The sequence below is a fragment of the Myxine glutinosa genome, chromosome 11, assembly GCF_964187855.1.
Source record: "Myxine glutinosa chromosome 11, kmMyxGlut1.1, whole genome shotgun sequence".
In the NCBI taxonomy this organism is placed as follows: domain Eukaryota; kingdom Metazoa; phylum Chordata; class Myxini; order Myxiniformes; family Myxinidae; genus Myxine; species Myxine glutinosa.
The window spans coordinates 7,082,055-7,104,948 of NC_136271.1; the positions used below are offsets into that span (position 1 = coordinate 7,082,055).

The window sequence follows — 22,894 nt, forward strand, 5'->3', positions numbered from 1 at the left end:
GTAGGAATATTTGCGGGACAGAGCCCAGAGAGAGCTGGGGGAGCAAGGCCGGAGAGGAGTCGGTAGAAGACAGAAAGACCACCAACCTGCCTGTGGTGAGTGAGTGAAAGGCCCTCGGAGATAGCGTCATCGCGGGAGATTCCAATGATTCTGAACGCTTTGGTTTCAACAGCGTGAAGACGAGCTAGGTGTGAGGCAGGAGCACCAGCCCAGAGGGGAGAGCAGTATTCCATTGACCTGGAGATGAAAGCCTTGTATGTGGTGAGGAGCTCAGGTGTGCCAAGGAAGGACATCGCACGACGGAGGATGCCCAGTCGGTGACTGGCTTTGGAGGCCAGCTTGGAAATGTGGTTTTCCCAGGAAAGATCGTGCAAGAGTGAGACCCAAAAGCTTGAGTGACAGAACTTCTTGGAGAGGATTGTTGAGAAAGTCGATGTTTCCGGTTTGGCTTGTGTTAATGTTGATGTGGTAAATTTATCATGTGAATGTAAATTGTTATAATCACCTGTAAAGTGTTTCACAGTAATATTGAGTTATTGCGTGTGTCGTTGGTTGTTATATATCCAAATGCAGGTTTCAGAAGGTGGAACGGAGCCCTCCCAGGTGTCAAAGTATCCATGTGTGTGCGTATCTTTCTTCTTTCTTAATGCTTAAAAAAAGACCATCACATTGGAAATTGTTTTTGGACGATTATCAATTTGTCATTTAACCATCCCCACCACCACACTTTTATTCCATTTTATTGGGGGCACTGAGACTCAGTTATTCTCACAGACCAACTCAACTTGACGCTTCTAATTTACTAAAACCAGACTCAGTTTTGTCAATCACCTTTGCAGCTCTATTATATAGTCCAGTCAAAATATGAAATGACCCAAAACAAATTGCAACAGCATCCATTTTACCTGCATTTAATTTGGAATAGCTCACAAAACAACATATTAAAAGTATAGGAAAATCGTAGTTGTGGAACAGTGCCTAATTTGCAGAAATTCAAAATGGCCACCATCCAAACTACTTTTGCCTATATCTCGGGATCTGAGACTCGTAGACACTTAATTCTGGTGTCTATACCCATGTTTTCAGGGTCAAGGAATACAATAATAACAGTATTTATAACATTGGGTCATTTGTTGACACCTAATTTGCATACATTTAAAATGGCCGCCATTTCAAATTAATATTGGCACATATTTCCCATCTGAGTGAAGTTGGACTATTTCTGTTGGCGAAGCATAAGGCACCAGTGAACCATGCATCAATCTGCTGTAACTGCAGTCATTTAACTACTATATCATTCCACATGTTCGAGCCACCAGTGTCTTCTTCAGTTTCTTCAAGGACTGCAATGACATTCTTGCATACACCTCTACACACTCCACATCCATTAGTGCACTCAAGACCGTTTGCCTTGCAGGTGCACTGCCTGTTGCTACAACCTGTTTTGCAGTTACACCTTACTATCTTCAGGAGGTGTTTGGGGGCTGCTGCTTTGTCTGTAAGAACTGGAATGTACTGTCCACCTTTCTCACACCACCCCACCCCGCTGGTTGCATCTGATTTCCTTTCCCCATCCAGTTGTACTTGCAAATAGACCCGCATACTGTGGTACGTAGCTGCTGCTGAGGTTGGCGGGAGAACCTCTGGTTTCACACATGTTGTACTCATGCTGACTTTCTGTTGGAAGCATTGCAGGCGGAGAAAATCCAACTCGTCATCTGATTTGCCTTTGTATAAGGAGACGACTGCTTTTTCTCCTGCGTACATGATGTCTGCCTTTGTGCTATTCTGATTTCCAAAGATCTTGGCCTGTTCCTGAAAGTCTTTATATTAGTCCAGCAGAACTTTGAGGTAACCTTGCACTAAAGGTCCCATAATGGTTTTTTCTTGATTTTGCATCTTCAGACCATGTAGAATCAGAAACTCGAGGGTGCCAAGCTGGCACCCTTGAGCGTTTTGCAGAAATCGCAGGTTGCCAAGGTAACCATACCCATCGATTTGGGTGTAAATAATAAACACGAAATCTGCATATATTAGCAACTATAGCTTCCCTGATATTGATTAATATGTCAATTTGTATGTTTTCTGACACGAGGAATCCGTTGGACACATTATTCTGATGATTGAAGGTCAAGGTCATATTACAATGTCAAGGTCACACCAAAAATATGATAATTCGAACACGGTTTTATTGTTAAAACTAAATATTTCACCACACTGGGTAGTGTTATGGTGTTCTAAAGTGTACATAAAATGTCACCAGTTGTAGATACAACTTAAACACTCGATATTTAAACGAAAACTTAATAATGTTGACATGAAAATAAGTGTGTATAAGTCCGACCATAAGGGCAACATATTATTACGAAGCTAAATTTGAGTCTAAAGCATGGAAAAGTTCAGCGGTCAGCCCAACACAATTTGCTCAAATATGATAAAGCTCTTAATTGTTATTACAATATGAGCATCAACGGTTTTATATATACACAAAGAATTAAGTTAAGCACCCCCCCCGTTTTTTTACAACCTCGCACATTACAAGTTTGTTGTCGTCAAAACAGTGTAATATACCCATGATATTGCTATATTTTCTGGAGAAGTGATATTATGGTCACATAAAAACATAACAATCATGCCGTTTTCAATATTTTATTCTGAATAATTTAAGGTGAAATTTTTTGGGAATTTTAGGCATATTTTCACCTCAATTTAAGTATGGAGCTATAGGTCCATCACGGACAGTGTGGATGACGTTTATGTTTTCTAACGTACAGTCATTGTTCTGAGAAGACCTCTAGCGATCTTTGCGTCAATAACGTGTGTAGGACCCACGTGATCGGATCACTGACTCAACCCTACGTCTCATAGACCCTGTAAGCCGTCGTATGCGTTGCTGTGGCAGGTTGTTCCATTCCCGATGTAATGCACGTTCCAATTCATCCAGATTGGCTATTGGAGGGACCATCTTCGCAATTTGTCGTCCCAACATGTCCCAAACGTGCTCGAGGGGGTTCAGGTTCAGGACAGGATTAAGGGGTGCTTAACTTAATTCTTTGTGTAGGGGTGCTTAACTTAATTCTTTGTGTATACATGTATATTATATGTGCAGTCGGTACTGTTTATTACCCCCCCCCCCCCCCCCTGGGATTTCAGCAACATGTGAGATAAGCGATGCCGTAATAAGCAGCACAAATAAGGTATTTGTGCTGTGTATGATAATGTTTTTCAGCGTCCTAGTTTAATCAGTTTATCACGTTAATTGTTTATAATTCTGCATTTACATCTTCCTCATCACTCATCAGGTACATCCGGCACTACCATTTTAGTACGTTCATTACAACAGTCCAATCCACCTTCACAATGACAGAATATTGTGCAGGGCAACATTGAAGATGAACATGAACACCTTGATGACTTGCAGTTTTCGCAAGTGCACTTGATCAGTTTGAGTATGTCATCCGGTGCAGATGCTGTGTCCTGTGGAACCATCACAGGTTGCAAAGTTTTGTTCTCTGTATCTCGTGTCCATCCATACATGGTAGGGTCCATGTCTGGTGGACTAGCTTCTGCGGCATGTTTCCAGAGGCAGGCTTGTAAGTGGCCCCTCATTACATTAAGTTGAAAAGATTCATTGGTAGGGGGCAGAGACATGAGCTTTGGAGCAGAGACAATATTTGCCCTTGCTGTTTTCACTTTCCACATTTTGTAGCACACATCGGTCATAGATGTGGCTTCAGCATGTCCATAACACGCAGCTATGAATGTAGTTGCCTCTTGGACAACATCTGCAAGTTGAGCTGTGATATTTCCCATTTCAGATAGTTGATGGCCTGCTTGAAGCACTTTCACTATTTTAACTTTTCCAATGCCCCAGTACAGAGCCACACTATCACATCCTGATAAGGCATGAGTTGATAATAGTTGGCCTGCAATGTCTTTGTGCTGGAAGGCAGTTGCTTGGATGTCAATACATTTCCTGTCTTTTGATGTGGCTTCCATCGTTACAGGGCACGTGAGCTGCATTTGCTGATAAATGTGGACTAATAGTACGAACACGTCAGTATCATCCGAAATGACATTGATATTAACGTTCATAGCACCCTCTTCCACAATGGATAACATCTGGTGGATGATGATCAAATCAGCCTCCTCTTGGGTGTTTCTCATGTCTTCCCGGTGGATCATTAGTCCTTGGTTTATTTCCACAGGGACCGGATCGCTTCCTGTTACCACCAATTTGTGGCGGGTCGTCCTTAACTGTTCTCTCTGCTGACATAGTGTGTCAACGATCAGATGGATCAGCTGTACTTTGTTATGTCACAGTTAATACAACTTTCTGTGGTGGAAGAAGCATCGAACGTGAGAGATGATGTTTTCTGCTTGCTTCCTTCCCTCTTGATGCACGAGTAACACCTTTGATACTATAGTCTACATATCTATCAAACACTAGGTATACATCAGAATACTTCATCTTGCTTGCCACATATGCAACAAAATTGTCGAGAAATTGTTGCACTGTACCTTGCGTTGGCCAGTGAACGACCCACAATATGGCGGAACCGTCGACTATCACACTGGTAGCTTTGTGTACAGATCTTGCAGTCACTTCAACTTTTAACCGGTTTCTGAGTTTCGATTTATTTATTATTTCGCAGTTCTACACAAGACTACCCGCCGCTTCTGGCGATTCGGATTTTTCTTATCTTGTTCACATGGCGTTCCACAAAAGATGCAGTCTCTCCTGAATTCAAAACTACGAAGGTCAGAGCGACATTGACGTTTTCCGTGAGGTAGTGGGGAAACGGAGCGAGATTCTGATTTCCGTAATCTATTTAGATGAGATTTTGAAGTATATGAAGAAACGCAGTTTTTGTGATAGTGCATTGTGAAATTGGAATCATCGGAGAAGTTATTCGCGATGTCGACATGCAAACCATCGTCTCTAAGTTTGCTTGCATCGATAATACTTGATATCCGTCGTTCTGTGCAAACTGATAGCGGCTGATTGGGATGACTGCAGGCATCAACTCTGCTGAATACACACTCCATGCTTCTTATCTGAAAATACAGGAAAGCACGAATTAACAATGTGAAGACCGCTGTTATTATTTTTGGCGTGACTTTGACATTGTAATATGACCTTGACCTTCAATCATCAACATAATGTGTCCACTTTATGTACACTTTAGAACACTATAACACTACTCAGTGTGGTGAAATATTTAGTTTTAACAATAAAACAGTGTTCGAATTATCATATTTTTGGTGTGACCTTGACATTGTAATATGACCTTGACCTTCAATCATCAGAATAATGTGTCCAACGGATTCCTCGTGTTAGAAAACATACAAATTGACATATTAATCAATATCAGGGCAGCTATAGTTGCTAATATATGCAGATTTCGTTGTTATTATTTACACCCAAATCGATGGGAATGGTTACCTTGGTAACCCGTGATTTCTGCAAAACGCTCAAGGGTGCCAGCTTGGCACCCTCGAGTTTCTGATTCTACATGGTCTGAAGATGCAAAATCAAGAAAAAACCATTGTGGGACCTTTAGTGCAAGGTTCAGCTAAAAATCCCTATTTAGCTGCCGGACTATATGGTGCGAATCAGCTTGAGCGCAACTCCCTTTCCAAAACCATGTTTGTGGGATGTAGTATCACAACCAAGGATAGCATGCCCAAAAAGCATACTATTGCATACTTGTGGGCCCAGTGTGGATTTTAGAACCGCAATATCCCAGCATCTTGGCTGCTTCTTCATGCCATAGTGAGGTTCAGATCGAAGGTACAGATTTTCCTCTGACATCTCATTATGCTGTTCACTGGTCATGTACTTCACTGATGTTAAGTCCTGCATAGACAAGTTGACCTCTGAGCAGGCATTGGAAGACAACAGCCAAACTAGTCATTGTGTTTCTGTCATACCGCGGCCTCGTGTTAGTCCACCAGTAGTTTTTAGACTTCTCATCAAGACTTGTTCGATGAGCAAGTCTTCAGAGCCCAGCCCAGTATCGATCTGACCTTCATCCTACATGGAAGCCGTTTTGGAACTGTTGATAAAGTTCTTGATGTTCTTTCTCTAGGGTTTCCATCTTGTTCAAGTAGATGTGAAGAGATTTTGTGTAGTTGGTGTGGCCTGCTGCTGCCAGATACGGTAACATCGCTTGCATTGACTTCAGATGTAGGTCCCAATTACCAGTACGTTCAGCTTTGATGAACACTTGCAAAATTGCTACCATTTCCATATGCTGTAGCCACAACTTAGCAGTGCGTTTGTTCTGCATTGTATCTTTTGCTGCTTTCAGTTTTTGATTTATGTCTTGGAGGACCTGTGAGTCCTGTAAACTCTCGATTGTGATAGACCTATACAGTTTGCGTTGCAGTGTATTCGTCGGCATTTCTTGTGAACCTTCTGTCCAGGTATGGTACTCGTGTCCACGCCTCTCTCTTCACTTGCTCTTTTGATCCCGTCACACCCTTTTTGAGTGAGAGTAGAACTTTCTTGGTCTTTGGATATAGGTTGATGGCAGAGGGTACATTGGGGTTCATCCATCGTTGTTTAATCTGAAATCAAGAGACAAGAAAAAATCCACCACCAATCACTGCAATGTTATTGGCAGCATCTTCATTTATTCATAATGTGGTCATTGACCTGAAATATAGTTGATTGATTGTTATGAATTGAGGCTATTTTGATATTATGCTAATTGGGCCTGTGCTGATGCTTAATGACAACAAGTTTTGATTATTGACATTGTTCTCATTGTGTTCCTTGACCCAAAAGCAAGTGCAAACCCAGAATTAAACCATTAATTAGTTACAGGATATGGGTTAAGCTAATTTGTCACAGTGGCCATTTTGGATTTATGCAAATTAGGTGCGAACAAATGACCCAATGTTATACTGTTATAAACATGTTCCTTGACCCTGAAAACATGGGTATAGACACCAGAATTAAGTCTCCACGAGTCTCAGATCCTGAGATATAGGCAAAAGTAGTTTGAATGGTGGCCATTTTGAATTTCTGCAAATTAGGCACTGTTCCACAACTTCGATTTTCCTCTACTTTTAAGATGTTGTTTTGTGAGCTATTCCAAATAAAATGCAGGTAAAATGGATTCTGTTGCACTTTGTTTTGGGTTGACCCCTTTTTCATATTTTGATTGGACTAATAAGGCTCTGAAGGAAAACAAACAAAAGAGGAAAACAAATGTGAATCAATCTGCCAACAGAACCTGATGAAGTCCATATGTGTTTGGATGCGTTTATGCTGATCACACTCTCAGCTATGTCTGTTCCTCTTGCGTTCTAGTGAGGAAAGGGTATTCCAACATGGCGGCTGCTTGCCCTGTGAGCACGTGCTGCAGCTGCACTACAGTTGTATATCCATCTTTGTGAACACACCCCAGCACATGTGTGAGGCCAAGCTTTGCTTGTGCACCCCTAACACCGCCTCGGGATATCGAATCGCCGTGAGCGTGCAATATGCACGCATCACACCGTTAGCCGCATGCTCATCACGCAAATTCACACTGCGTTAAATGAACCGTTCTTTACATCATATTTTGACCCAATATTTTTAAAACTGAATGTTCATCAAATAAAAATACTCAAGTTTTACAGTAACATGGTTTAGTACTATTTTCGAGATTTAACGATTACAATAATCTCGTCAATAGCTGAAAGTTGTTCAGAGCTAACTATTGTTTTTGAAAACGCAATAAATGTGATAATATGTGATGAGATTTTTCTTCAGCAAACATTAAAATTGTCCTCGTATTATTTTGCTGTAATTAGTAGGTAGATGATTGAAAAGCTGACGGGAACGTTCTGTGATTACGAGTTGCGAGGTTGCTGGTATGAAAACCACTGAAATTTGATCTGTCGGTGTCGTGGGAAATAATAATTTAAACGTGGATACTGATTTTTATGAAGTTTGATTCACCAGCAAATAATATAGTCGGGCCACTAAAAATGCTGGTGGGCCACCAAAAAAAAATCTGTTTAGGTGGCCCAGTGGACCACAAAAAAATTTTTTTTAGGTGGCCCGGTGGACCACAAAAAAAAATATTGAAGCGTGACCCCTGCCACGCCTTTGTTGGCCATAAAAAAAGTTTGTTTTTGCCGTTGAGAGCATGCGGGTTTAGGGAGTGGTCCAGCATCATGAGTTTGATCCTGCAGTACCCTTTGGCGTTGGTGCAGAGAAGAGTGTACACCTTAATCACAATAAATTACTGTGCTCTAATTGGTTTTCTATGTGTGTGTACACCTTCGATCATGATGACAATGTGTGTACACCTTCGATCATGATGACAATGTGTGTACACCTTTGATCCACAAAAATACGACTGTGCACTGTGACAAAGTACAGCGTCATATGGGTGAACATCATGATGACATATCAGAGTACTTGATGCCATGACAAGTTTCAAAAGCTTTATGATTGCACAAAAGTGGATAAGGCTGAAAAAAAAAACATTTGGTCTTGTTAACACAGGAAATAAAACAAAAGTAAAGCAGCAACATCGTTAGAAATAATTTAGTACGACTTATTTTTACTAAATTTACAAAATATTTAATGATTTTACTAAATATTTGCAACTTCCATGGCCCAAATTATTCCCACCTTGTGGGAATGTGGGGTCAGTTGGAGAATGCTTTAGCCCAAGCCGTTCACAAACTAGCTCGGAAGGCCTGATGTTGGGGACTGAAGGTGGCAGGAATTTGATGTTGCTTGAGGGTGCCGGAAATCACTCCCCTACTCTTTGCAAAAGACAATGTACGATCTTCAACGTACACCAACTCATGCCAGCAGATGGGACACCCGGGTTCAACGTCGATCTGAGGGATGGCATACCTCAAAAATCCCTTTATATGGGCCGAGGCCGAATGGTACCGAGCTTCTGATCTACTCTGTCGACAACACTCCTCCACCTCCACCTTTCTAACATCCCTCTTCACACGATCCTCCCATCTCAACCATGGTCTGCCCCTTTTAACACATCTCAGACATCAACTTTCGGCTATCGGCACCAAGGTTCCTGCCCACTTCAGCCAGCTCTTTTTACCAAATCTTTCCGTCAAGTTCATTGACATGCCGATATCCTCCCTAAGTTTGGCCATCATACGACTTATATCCACTCTTCATTCCCGCAACCTTCCTGAACCGGTTGTTCTCAGAGAAATGCAGCCTCTGTTGCTGCTCTGTCAGTGCCAGACCGTATAGATACACCAACGTTACACAAAATCACAGGACTTTCCCTTTCAACTTCCTCAATATCCTCCTGTCCACCAAACCCAATGGAGAACGTGATGAAAAAAAATACAAAAAATAGATTACATTGATAATCCGATTCCCAAATCCTCATAAGAGCCTGATTCAACATCACAATAAATTACTGTGCTCTAATTCGCTTTCTTCAACCTATCCAGCTCAGATCATCCATCGGTGAGCAAGGGCTGCTGGTAGTGCTTCACCTAACCACTCGGACTTTACTGCCGTTGCTCGCCGCATCGACAGACCTGCAGAGCCTCCGGCTGCCAGCCCGTGATGCAAAACAACTGGCCGTGGAGCAACAGCACGCAGTGCTGAAGAAGGCCCGAGAGTTACTGGGCGGTGCGTTGCAAAAGACTCGTATTTCCTATCGGGGCGCAGACGAACGGCCTGCAAAAAGAGACCTCTGCATAGTGCACGCAGCGGGAGTGAAGGTTCATCATAGGATGATGACATTTTGAGGCCCAGCTTCACACAAATGTCATGAAGCTGCTTCCTGACCTCAGATGCAAGTCTGAGGTTCCGGTGATTTAGTGCATTTTCAATGCACCAGGCCTTGTTGCTTCCAGATGCACGATACGCACGGAACACGGCAGCGAGTGTTGGTGCATCGCCATCGGGCGAGGCGAAACGCAGGCAAGCTGCCGCTGCTCGATCGCCTTCCTTTGATCCACCTGCTGTTGCCAAGAAAAATGAATCGACAGAAAGAACAGCAGCAATAGTAAGCATCTCTTCCAAGCATGACAGTTCCGAACCAGCAAGCAAGGCCTTGGCTAGTTGAGGATCCAGAGGAAATGCCGCAAGAGTTCGCCCCAGAGATGTTAAAACAATTTTTTTCTGGTCGTTCTTGCTGTGATCGGTCTTCACAACCATTCCATCGATGGTGCCGTGTTCTCCATTGGTCGATTTTGAAGGTCTCACTCCATTGCCCGTGTGCGTCCCATGTGAATCTTGTGTACTCGTGTCAATCCTCTTTACAGCCCCAAGCCACTGCAATGTCTGTACGGCAGCTTGAACGGCATCTGGGGATGGTCGGTCCATGAAATCAAAATCTTCTACATCAGGCACACCGATTGCAAGTAGATTCAGCAAGACAGACGCAAGGTCACATCTCTGGATCTCAGGTGTGGCAAGCGGTGACAGTGCCATAAACTGTTGGTGTGTGTAGAGGCGAAAGCAAACGCCAGGCCCATCCCTGCCAGCACGACCAGCTCGCTGTGCTGCCTGTGATTGCGCCACGGGACCCACAGCCAAAACTTCTGCGCCAAGTTCAGCATCGTGGCGCTTGATCTTCACCACCCCCGAATCGATAACGTATCGGATGCCAGGAATCGTAAGCGACGTCTCGGCGATATTGGTCGCCAGCACGACTTTCCTGGAGCTGGGCGACACCGGTGCAAACACACGCTGTTGCAGAGTGGGGGGCAGAGCAGCGTACAGTGGCACAACTTCCATGCGCTGCACTCCGGCATTGCCCACAGCCACACGAGATAGCTGACGACAGATACGTGCGGTCGCCTCAATTTCCTCTTGGCCTGTCAAAAACACAAGAATGTCTCCTCGATCCTCTTCACGATGAACCTGAAAAAGAACAGAAGTGGGTTCGCCACCGATTAAAATTACATACAACATATACAGTATGTAAATAAAACAAAAAAATTATACCTTGTGTTCATGACCGAGCTCACACCTATGTCACAAGCAGCACAAAGCTATTAGGAGACATCAATGTACTTTTACACCAATTACAAGGAAATCAGTTAATAAATAGACAATGGATCGTTGGTGGTCTTTCCGTCTTCTACCGACTCCTCTCCGGCCTTGCTCCCCCAGCTCTCTCTGTGCTCTGTCCCCCAAATATTCCTACAGGTCGCACAAGATCTGCCAGCAAGCCTCTGATGGTTAAACTGCCGAAATCTCGGCTCTCTGCTCACCTTCACTCCTTCATTCCTCTTTTCTCCCGCCTCTGGAACAAACTCCCACACTCCCTTCAATCCCACTCCTCCCTCCAGGTCTTTAAAACAGCTGTTCACCACCATCTCTTATCTTCCCCCATCCAAAACCTTGATCTTTTCTACCCCCACTAATTCACCCCAGATCCACCTTGTTTGTAATTCCATCTTCTTTCCTGGTAGTCCTGGCAGTGTCCATATGTTTTATGCCTCTCCCACCCCCTTTCCCATGCCTCCCCCCCAAAGCCCTCTCCCTCCCACAGATCTCTCGATGTCTCCATGTCTCTCGGTTCCTGCTCTAAAATGTTGTGTTGTGTTGTGTTGTGTTGTGTTGTGTTGTGTTGTGTTTGTGTCCTTCCCCCTCTCTCCCCATCTTGTCTACCGCTCCCGATGTTATTTGTTCTATGTGTCGGTTTGTCGGTTATGTGTCGGTTTGTCGGTTTGTCTTTCTGTGTGATAAATGTTCGCTCTTTCACGAGCCTCGATCTTTTATACAAAAAAAAATAAAAAAAAATGGACAAATTAACACAGGACGCGGGATTTGAACCACACCTTCCATCACAGAGCCATGAGCCTAGATGTGAACGCTGAAAAATGCTACCATTGGGCATCTACCATCAGTCAACAGGTTGATTACCACCTTTGGTCCCACAAAATTAATGATAAACTAATTTTAACCACTAACAAATTAATTGAAAAAACCCACTGAACAAGCAAGGACAAACGAGACGGACCACTTAACTAAACAAATCTGGCTTCGTCTATCTTACTCTGAATGTAGACATGCAAGCACACGGCACAGGAAGGGCAGAGAGGCGGGGAGAGGAGAATAAGATGGGGGTGAGGGAACGGATAAGTTCCCTTTCATTGGCGCCCTGGTCTCCCGATTTGTACGTGCCGGCGTCCTCCTGCGTGGGCAGCGCAGGTTTGAGGGGTGGCATTCGGACTAAACACAGTCTTTTGTGATGCTTGGGAAGGGTCCTTTGATGGGTGCTTTCCCCCCCGCTGCACCACCACGAAAGACCGTTTCACTCAGGCAACTCAACAATCTCCTCTCCCTCTCAGCACGACATCCACAAACCTCTCTTTTACTCAAACACCTCACTTCCCTTTTTTCCATTCACTCTTCCTATCGGCTCCAATGCCCATGTCGTGTTCTTGACTCTGTTCGGCATGGTGTGCACCTGACCATCCAGCATAGTGTGCCATGTAGTTGTGCCTCGTTGACCCTGCACTGTTTGCAATTCAAGGGGCTAGGGGCAAAAAGGAATATGGGGAAGGAAAGGAGATAAGAGGAAATGGGGGACATGTAACAGAGGAAGTTACAAAGGAAGAGCATGGAGATGAGGTGCCAACTAAACGTTCATGGTTCATCCCAACAAGGCTAATTGAAGGAGATTTACATAACACACTATCGAACATTCATATTAAAATATCTACCTAATTGCCCACCTCCCAATTAACCCATTAAGGGCGACTGCTGTAGTGTGCGTATATATGTGTATATATGCGTATATATGCGTATATATATATATATATATATATATATATATATATATATATATATATATATATATATATATATATATATATATATAGTTGCAGAAACGGAGTACGGCACTCCCCTTGGGGGGGGCGAGGGGGGGGGGGGTTAGTCCCCCTTCTATTTTCACTGGCCGCCTCCGCTCCTGAAGCTGCCCAGTTCCCTCCAGGGAGGCAGGTGAGCAACCTCGTTCGAGACCGCGGACAAGATGTTAATTGCCGAGCAGATTAGCAGCCGCGGCTCGAACCGTTAACAGAAACTAACCCGATTCTGAACGTTGGCCAAATCGTGCCACAGGTATTCAATGGGGAAATCACTAAAACGAAACGGATGTGAAGGAAAGAAGGCAAGGTAGGAAGAACAAATATAATTTATTACTAATATTTACAAGACCAAAAAAACCAAGGAGGAGGAAAGAAATGAAAATAATTTACAGAAGAAGAAGACACAGTGCAATACGAGCTTATCTAAACAGGCTTAACTTATACCCCAGACAACATAAAGGACGGACGACAATCAGACTTACACGGGGAATGATGATAGGAATGAATGGCAGGAGGTGGATGGCTGGACGGACGAGGAGGTGGGATCACAAGGAGGGAAGGATGCGGGTGGTTGGTATGATCGCACGGCTCGAGGTGAGCAGCCGCCGACCCTCCTCAATCGGAGCCGCACGGCGGCGTTCTTCGCGGCCGCAACTGCCGTCAACGCTCAAAGCTGCCGTGGTCAAAAGCTGCGGTGGATTCCGCTGCGATGGGGTGAACTCGAGAAACGAGTCCGAGGTCACTTGGAGCTGGTGGGGGCTTCCTCGGTCGTCTCCTTCCTCAACCGTCTCTCGGTGGGGGCGTCGCGCCGCGGGTTATATATCGCCACACCCTGGAACGTTCGCGAAACTGCCCGATCGTTCTCTCTCCACCCTCTCAAGCCAAACCCCTCATCCTTGGCTGGTTGATCGGGGCTGGTTCACTCCTCCCTCTGATGACGAGTTGGAGACACGCCTTTCTTCTCTGAGCTGACCACGCCGTAATGGCAGCAATGCAGTTGGCAATAGAGGCTTTGAGGGAATTGAAAGGGGATCTATCTTATTTCAATTCGGTGCAATGCAGAGTCAACTAATGGGAAACACAGCCTGAAACTAATACACATAATAAGGAAATAACTATTTAGAAGGGTATATGGTGGCCTACATGCTTGCGATGGATTAACTAAGAGGACGACCTTTGACCTTTACACTACGGAGGTATTTACAAGGAATCATTACACTACTTAGAGGGTGATATTTACAACAAAAAAACACAGGATTCTCAAATCCGCAACAATATATATATATATATATATATTTATGCTGCATACAGGTGAAATATAAAGCGCGAGATATTTTTATATATACTGTATATTTAAAAAAAAATTGGTGTGGTTTTTGGCGGGCTGGAACGGATTAATAGCATTTCAATGCATTTCAATGGGGAAATTTGATTTGAGATACGAGCAATTTGAGTTACGAGCTCGGTCACGGAACGAATTAAACTCGTAAGTCAAGGTTCCACTGTATATATATATATATATATATTGTTGTGGAAATGAGAATTGTGTTTTTTATTGTTGTAAAAAATATCACCCTCCTTCCTCCAGTTGTGTATAAAGGTCAAAGGGCGTCCCTTAGTTAGGTCATATACAATCACGTTAGCCAATCATAGATTTCCTCCTTGTTGGTAGTTATTTCCTTATTCTGTGTATTAGGTTAAGGCTTTGTCTTCCATTAATTAAAACTCCATTGCACCGAATTCAAATAGATAGATCCCCTTTTTCAAATTCCCCCAAAGCCTTTATTGCCAACTGCATTTATGACCAACTGCATTTGCCTCCATTGAGCACGCGGTCGGCTCGGAGAAGAAAGGCGTGTCTCCACCTCGTCATAGAGGGGAGGAGTGAGCCAGCCCTTGCAGACCAACCAAGCACGAGGGGTTTGGCTTGAGAGGGCGGAGGAAGAGCGATCGGGGAGGTTCGAAAAGGTTCAAGGGTGGGGCTATATATAACCCGCGGGAGACGCCCCCACCTCAGATGAGTCCAGATGCGCTGGAGATGAGCTACGGAGAGTCCTGAGAGCAAGAGTTGAGAGATGAGTCCTGGGAAAGCACGCGACGTCCCCACGGCGGCACGAAGAGACGATTAAGTTCAAGAGAGAGAGAGAACCCGTCACACCAACCCCCCACCAGCAGCTTTGGCTCGACCAGCAGCTTTGGCTCCACCAGGCAGCTCCGACCCGTAACCCCGCGGGAACCAGGATCAGTGGCATCGGTGGCCGTCGAGGTCCAGCCCGACGTCCCGTGCGGGATCAAGCTCCAGCCAGCTCCGTGCCTTCCTCCCCTTCTCATCCCTCCAAACCATTCCTGCCATTCCATCCTCTTGTGTACATGAGTTTGTTTTGTTTGTTCTGTCCTGGGTTAAGTAAGACTGTTTATAGGTAAGCTAAGGTACACTGTGTCCGCTTCTTCTTCTTCTGTTTTTATTTTATTATCCTTCCTCCTCCTTGGTTTATTTTGGTTGTAAATAGTAGTAATAAATTATAGTCGTATTTCAAACCCTTTTTGTCTTCTTCTTCTTCACATCCGTCGTCTTTGTCTTTTCCCCATTGAATACCTGTGGCACGATTTGGCCAATGTTCAGGATCGGGTTAGTCTTGGTAACAGTTCGTGCCGCGGTTGATAAACACCGCTCGGCAATCAATTAACATCTGTCCGCGGTACGAACGGGGCTGTGCACCGGCCTTTCCGGAGGTCGCGGTGCAGCTTCAGGGACCACGTCGGTCAGTCACGAACGAGGGGACTAATCCCCCCCTCGAGAAGGGATCCGAGGCCGACGTTGGGTTCCGTAACAATATATATATATATATATATATATATACATATATATATACATATATATATATATATATATATATATATATATATATATATATATATATATATATGTCGTGTGTGTGTATGTGTGTTTGTTTATATATCAAGTGCTGTTTGCTTTGCTCACGTTTGTGATCTTCAATCGCTATGAAATTTTTAAGAAGCGCCAAGGACCAGGCTGTTAGGGAAGGAACCAGTATTTGGCGATAAATAAAGTAACCACAAAGGTGGTTGTACAATCAGTGGTTCTCAAACTTTTTTGGACTACTGCCCCCTTCTGCCCTCTTGGACCGGCCCAATTCCCCCCTTGTCCTATCGTTCGTGGTCGGACACCCAGAATTTATGTAGATAGGAAGCAAAAATAACAGAAGCCAAATATTTTCTGAAAAATATTTTACTTTATTTTACTTTACTTTTTATTTTATTTTGCACGACCTACAATGTTTCAGCAGGACAGGTCCAGGTGAGGCAAACTGGGAATCTGTTAACACAGGCCCAAATACCGTTAGTGTGAAGGGTGGGCCTGGTGACTCGCTGCGAGATTACGAACGTCTGGCTCCATCTCAGTGAGATAGAGACGCAGATCGCCCCTCTTGGTAATGTCAAGGCGGTTTCGATACTTGGTCAGCAGCACCATCACGGCGCTGAACCCTCTTTCAACGAGGTATGATGTGGGGAACACCATCAGCAGCAGTTCTGCCTCTGTCCACATTGCGGGGTATTCGCCCGCTCCAGAATCCAGAATTTGCCATATTCATGCTGCGAGAATCTTGCCTTCGCCTCATCATCATTGTGGAGGTTGATAATTTCGTCCTGTAATTCACGCTTCACATCTTGAATGTCACATTTGAATGGGTTGATCACCCATGCTGGCACTGACAGTTCGCGCATGTCTCTGAAATGCTGCCCCATTTTCTTTTTGAATAACGAAATCAACACGCCAAAATGTCGAAAGACTAACACCAGCGCGAACACTGACGGTTCATACCTTGCCCAATGTCTGTGCTGGTCAGGCCAGGCTGTAAAGTTGAACCAGGCACGTTGAATAGTCCAGCACGAATAGAGTGTATTATATCCCGCATAAAAAGATTCTTGCAAGCCGATTGGTTGAAATGGCACTACGTGACAAAAATTAGTGTTGTACTATTGGCCACATTGGCGGCCAATAGTATTTCGCTGGTGTCATACACGATAATGTTTGTTGCGTGAGCATGTATGGACAAGAAAATACCTACACGACATCAGCGAATATGTGATCATAAAAACCATGCGGAGGGGGAAAGAATGTGGTCGTTGATTGGATGGCCAATTTGCCGAATGGCGCCGGGTAACCTGTTCAGACTGTAGGAAGCCCAATGAGCACTCCAAATCGCCGCTGCTCCTCTAAATCGCCAGTGCCCCACAAATCATTGCCAGCGCCCCCTACTGCCCGTGGACTCTCGAGCGCCCCCCTGAAAGTTCCCAGCGCCCATTGGGGGGTGGTAGGGACCACTTTGAGAACCTATATGTACATTGATCGACAGGGTTCATGGGCGTTCGTTAACAATAATAATGTCTTCCAAAATTTTTGTTTTAGATAGATTTATTATTATTGTTCCGATTCTCTATTATTATTTTTTCCCGCCAAATATTGTGATTAAGGTTTCTTAAAGACGGAAAGACTGATGCTGAAACTTTGCACACTCGTCAGACATGTGTAGAAGATGTGCATTGAGGTTCAAGCTTTTTGATTGGTCAACCATTTTGTGTGCCATCTTGGATCTTCTGAAAAAAAATTAAAAAATCTTCTCCAATACTGCTAAAGAGATCGATGTGAAATTTTACACATATGATCTATGACCCATGAGGATATAAGCTTCCCCAAAAAAAAAAAAAAGTCATCGGTCAGGTTTTCCCGGTGTGTACCCTGGTGAAAATAGGTACACCGTATCCCTGCGTGTCGTAAGAGGCGACTAAGAGGGTTGGCGTCAGGAAGGGCATCCGGCCATAAAAACATTGCCTCAAAAAGAGAACCATAACAATTACAAGTACATATGGGCAGGGTACAGCCCGAAGTGGAGATCGGTTTCTGAGGTTTGGGACATGGAATGTAGGGACAATGACAACAGGGAGATCAGGAGAAGTGGTGGAAGTATTGATCAGAAGAAGAGTGGACATATGTTGTGTGCAAGAGACGAGATGGAAGGGAAGTGGTGTGAGAATGGTGAAGGGTAGGCAGGGACAGAAATACAAGTTTGTGTGGCAAGGGTGCCCCCGGAGGGCGTGAATGGTGTTGGTGTCCTGTTTTCTGAGGAGTTTGTAGAGAGTGTGGTGAGTGTGACTAGAATGAGTGATAGGTTGATGATGGTGAAAATGATGATTGGAAAGCTCTTGGTGAACGTCATCTCGGGATATGCTCCGCAGGTTGGTCGGAGCGATGAAGATAAGGACAGGTTCTGGTGTGCGATAGAGAAGCTGATGGAAAACGTGAAAGATGAGGAAGTTGTTGTGGGAGGAGGAGACCTAAATGGACATGTGGGAAGGAGTATGGATGGTTTTGAGGGAGTTCATGGGGGTTACGGATATGGTGTGACAAATGGAGAAGGTGAAAGGATTTTGGAGTTTGCTGATGGAGCTGATTTGTTGATTTGTAATACTCAGTGCCAGAAAGAGGATAATAAGCTTGTTACATACACGTCAGGTGGGTCAACGACAACCGTTGACGACCTGATGGTGCGTAGGCGAAATAGGGGGCACCTCCGGGACACAAAGGTGATCCCGGGGGAGGAGGCTGTTTCACAGCACCACTTGGTTGTCTGCGACATAAGGGTGAAAGGTGCGAGGAGAGCTCGGCGGGTGAAGTACCAACCGAGAATGAAGGTGTGGAGGTTGAAAGAGGTGACAGTAAGGGAGGCATTAAAAGAGAGGCTGAGTAGGGTAGAGGATGATGTGGTTGAGCTTGAACGTGGTTGGATGTCAATGAAAGATAGTCTGTTGGGAGCCGTTGGTGAGGTATGTGGATGGACAAAAGGACCACCCAGGCACTCGGAAACATGGTGGTGGGATGAGGAAGTTGGAAAGAGGATTGACGAGAAGAGGAAGAAGTTCAAGGAGTGGCAGAAGGCGAAGGGTACGGGAGCAGAAAAAGCAGAGCATGAAAGTTATAAGGAAGCCAAGAAGGCTGCAAAGAAAGAGGTAGCAAAGGCGCAGGAGGCATGTAGGAAAATGTTCGGAGAAAGCTTGGATTCGGAAAGAGGGTCAGAGAGTGGTATTCAGGATTGCAAAGCAGATAGCGAAAGAGAGGTGTGATGTGATGGGGGTGAGTTGCTTGAAGGATGAAGTGGGACAAATCGTTGTGGACCCAGATGGAATTAAAGGAAGATGGAAAAGATATATGGAAATGCTGTTGAATACAGAGAATGGATGGGATGGCAACAGAGAGAGTAACCCAGTTTTAGGACCGGCAGAGAACATAACTGAGAAGGAAGTTGAGGAAGCGATAAAAGCAATAAAAAACAAAACCACCTTTAGAGGCCATTTTTCCCCGCAAAGCGGAGGTTGGCCTTTTTCGGGAACCGTGGTTGTTGTTGTTTTTCGGTCCCCTTTTTGAAGCAATGTTTTACGGCTGGATGCCCTTCCTGACGCCAACCCTTTTTGCCGCCTTTAACGACAAACAGGGAATTACCAGTGAACTGGTACTCAATTAGCCGACCTCGGAAGGATGACGGGCTGAGTCAACCCCCCTGGCGTTAATTCAGCAATCGACCGGGATTCGAACCCAGGATCCTAGGATCCTAAACCGGCACCCTAGCCGCTCGCCCAACACCAGGGATTCGATAAAAGCGATAAAAGCAATGAAGAGTAGAAAAGCGGGAGGGCCGACGGGAGTTGTGGGAGATGTGTTGAAGGCAGCAGGAAGTTGGGGTGTGAAGAGAATGACAGAGATCTGTAATCTGGTGGTGAAAGAAGGCCGTATTCCAGTGGATTGGGAACTGAGTACCCTCGGCCCTCTATACAAGGGGAAATGTGACCCTCTGGAGTGTGGCTTGTACCGAGCGATAAAGTTATTGGAGCATGGAATGAAGGTATTGGAAAGGGTGTTGGAGAGGAGTATAAGGAAGAAGGTGAAGATCGACGAAATGCAGTTTGGATTTATGCCAGGAAGATGAATGACAGACGCGCTCTTTATTGTGAGGCAGTTGCAGGAGAAGTACATGGAGAAGAGGAAGAAGTTGTTTCTTGGGTTTGTTGATCTGGAGAAAGCATTCGATAGGGTTCCACGCGAAGTATTGACATGGGCATTGAGGAAGTTATGAGTGGAGGAATGGTTGATCAGAGTAGTGATGGCAATGTATAAAAGAGCGCGCACAGCTGTAAGGACGAAGGACGGGAACAGTGGTGAGTTTGAGGTGAAGGTGGGAGTGCATCAGGGGTCGGTACTAAGTCCACTACTATTTGTAGCTGTGATGGAGGTGCTAGCTCAGAACGTAAAGGAGGGTTTACCATGGGAGTTGTTGTATGCAGAGGATCTGGTGTTGATTGCAGAAAGTATGGATGGACTGAAGGAAAAGATGAACAATTGGAAGGAATGTATGGAGACAAAAGGTCCGAAGGTGAATATAGGAAAGACTAAGGTGATGTCAAGTGGTAAAGCATGTGGTGAGGTGGAAAGAACTGGGAAGTGGCCGTGTGCTGTGTGCAGGAAGGGTGTCGGAGTGAACTCCATTCAATGTACAATGTGCGCTGAGTGGGTTCAGACTCGACAACGGTTGCTGGAGTGAGATGTGCATGGAAGAAGTTTCGGGAACTGAGGGGCGTGATGACGAGGAGGGGAGTGTCGTTGAAGCTGAAGGGAAAGGTGTATGCTGCATGTGTGAGAAGTGTTATGATTTATGGGAGAGAGACATGGGTAATGAACGTAGAGCAGCAACGAAGGTTGGAAAGGGTGGAAATGCGAATGGTTCGATGGATGTGCGGAGCATCGTTGAGAGAGAGGAAGACAAATGATGAATCGCGAAAGATGATGGGAATAGAGCCTGTGATTGATGCTGTGAAGAGGAACAGGTTGAGATGGTTTGGTCATGTGTTGAGGAAGGATGAAATTGACTGGTTGAGAAGAGTAATGGAAATGAATGTAGAAGGAAGTAGAGGACGGGGAAGACCGAGAAAGACTTGGCTAAAGATGGTGGAAGAAGAAATGCGGGCAAGGGGGTTAACAAGGAGAGATGCAGAAAATAGGGCAAAATGGAGAAGATCGTCATGGGGACCGCAAGGCTAACCCCCACTCTAGCAGGGAAAATGGCCTTAAAATGCATGTTGTTGTTGTTGGTCAAGTGGTTTGGTGGGCATATTGGAGTAAAAAATTTTCATGTTAAAAATCTACTTCTCGGTAAGACTGATGACATTTTATATATCGTGTGTGTGTGTGTGTGTGTGTGTGTGTGTGTGTGTGTGTGTGTGTGTGTGTGTGTGTGTGTGTGTGTCCGACAAAACAAAAGCGAAACCGCTTTTCCGATCGACATGAAACTTGAAATATGTTTACATACCGATGGGGTAATTGTTTTTGCAAACCATGATGTCTTCAGTCATTTGGTTTGGCTGCCATCTTGAATTTAAGGAGGAAAAAAAAATCTTTTCAGGAGAACCGCTTAATGGATCAATGTGAAATGTCATACACATGATCAAGTACTGATGGCGGAAAAATATTTCTCAACAATGACCATCTGTCACATTGTGTGGCGGCCATCTTGGATTTAAGGAAAACCTTTAAACACCTCTTTTTCCAGAACTTCTGAACGGATTAACGTGAAATTTAAGGGACATGATGAACTCCTCAGGAAGAAAAAGGTTTCTCAACTATGACATCAACAGTCACGTGGTATGGTGGCCATCTTGGATTGAAGGGAAAAAAATTAACATCTAAATATTCACAACCGCTCAATCAGAAACTTAAGTATGAATGACTATATATATATTGATTTATTTTTGCAAACTATGACGTCATTAGTCACATGGTATGGCGGCTATCTTGTATTTAAGGAAAATCTTTAAACATGTGTTTCTCCAGAACTGCTGAAATGATCAATGCAAAATTTCATACACATGATCAACTCACCACGAGTATTTTCTCCTGATCTACACAATCAAACGATTCTTGATTTCAGACATACCGCAGACTAAAATTGTGATATTCTTACAATGTCAGACAAGGAAGCCGTTATCGCCGCTCGCAGTTCGAGTTATAAATATCATGTTATCATTATTAACCTGAAAGATGGCAACGAGCGTCGCGTGCAAATAGTCCTGCTGAGGAGACTTGGCATGGCGCAGCTCCAGGGGTCGCTGTCTCCCCCGCACGCACAGCACGGGAGCCCCGTCCAGATACCGACGAAGCCGCGGCACGTCCGGCGTGGCCGTCATGACGACGAGCTTGAGGGGACGCCGCGTCCCGCGCCGTGCCCCCTGCGCCCTACGTGCCAGCGCGAGCGCCACGTCCGTGTGCAGGGCGCGCTCGTGCACCTCGTCCAGCACGAGCACGTCGTAGCGCGCCAGCCGCGGGTCCGAGATCGCTTCGCGGCAAAGCACGCCGTCCGTGCAGTAGCACAAGGTCGTGCCGGCGCTCATGGCGCGCTCGAAACGCACCGAGTAGCCGACCCCCGCGCCGAGCGCGGACCCCCGCTCGCTGGACACGCGCCGCGCCAACGCGATGGCGGCGACTCGCCGGGGCTGGCTGACGCACACCACCCCGGCGCGGGAACCCGGCGGCGCGTCGCGCGGTATCACGTGGTCGAGCAAATACTGAGGTACTTGCGTGCTCTTGCCCGAGCCCGTCTCGCCCACGATGATGGCCGTGTCGAGGCGTCGTAGCTGCGATACCAATGCTTGGCGAGCCTCGGCGATTGGCAACCTCAGTCTCTGTTCCGCCAAATCGGCCGTTAATGAGAGCCGCGGCCGTTTGGACGAGCCGTGCGCATCGCCATGCGGTGCCATCGTCTTCGTCAGTGTTGTGTCGTGCGTGAGGAATTTTTGTTTTCGGATTACAAATATATATTTACACCAGTTATGACATCATATAAAACAAAATCAACCACAAGTCTTATAATCAGAGGAGGAATAATAAACTTTATAGCACAACTGACTTTCGGCAAAGCGACGTTACTACAGCTAACTACAACGTCATGGCCGACTTGAAATGTACAAAAATGGCTCGAAATTGGAGGTGTGAGGAAGTTTCAAT

General features: G+C 45.2%; 1 protein-coding gene across 1 annotated transcript; it reads right to left on the reverse strand.

Moving 5' to 3' along the window:
- Positions 1 to 723: 723 nt before the first annotated feature.
- LOC137436386 (ATP-dependent RNA helicase DHX33) lies at positions 724 to 22,662 on the reverse strand. Its single transcript, XM_068130117.2, has 2 exons — positions 21,925 to 22,662; positions 724 to 10,864 (listed from the first exon to the last, which is right to left on the reverse strand). The coding sequence occupies exons 1-2, from the start codon at positions 22,645 to 22,647 to the stop codon at positions 9,443 to 9,445; spliced, it is 2,145 nt and encodes a 714-aa protein (XP_067986218.2). The 5' UTR covers positions 22,648 to 22,662; the 3' UTR covers positions 724 to 9,442.
- Between the last annotated feature and the right edge of the window lie 232 nt (positions 22,663 to 22,894).

Excerpts from the sequence above, each read along its gene's own strand:
- LOC137436386 (XM_068130117.2), bottom strand. The coding sequence starts at position 22,647 with ATGGCACCGCATGGCGATGCGCACGGCTCGTCCAAACGGCCGCGGCTC. Across the intron at positions 10,865-21,924 it reads CGCTCGTTGCCATCTTTCAG|GTTCATCGTGAAGAGGATCG; the intron begins GTTAATAATGAT and ends GTTCTTTTTCAG.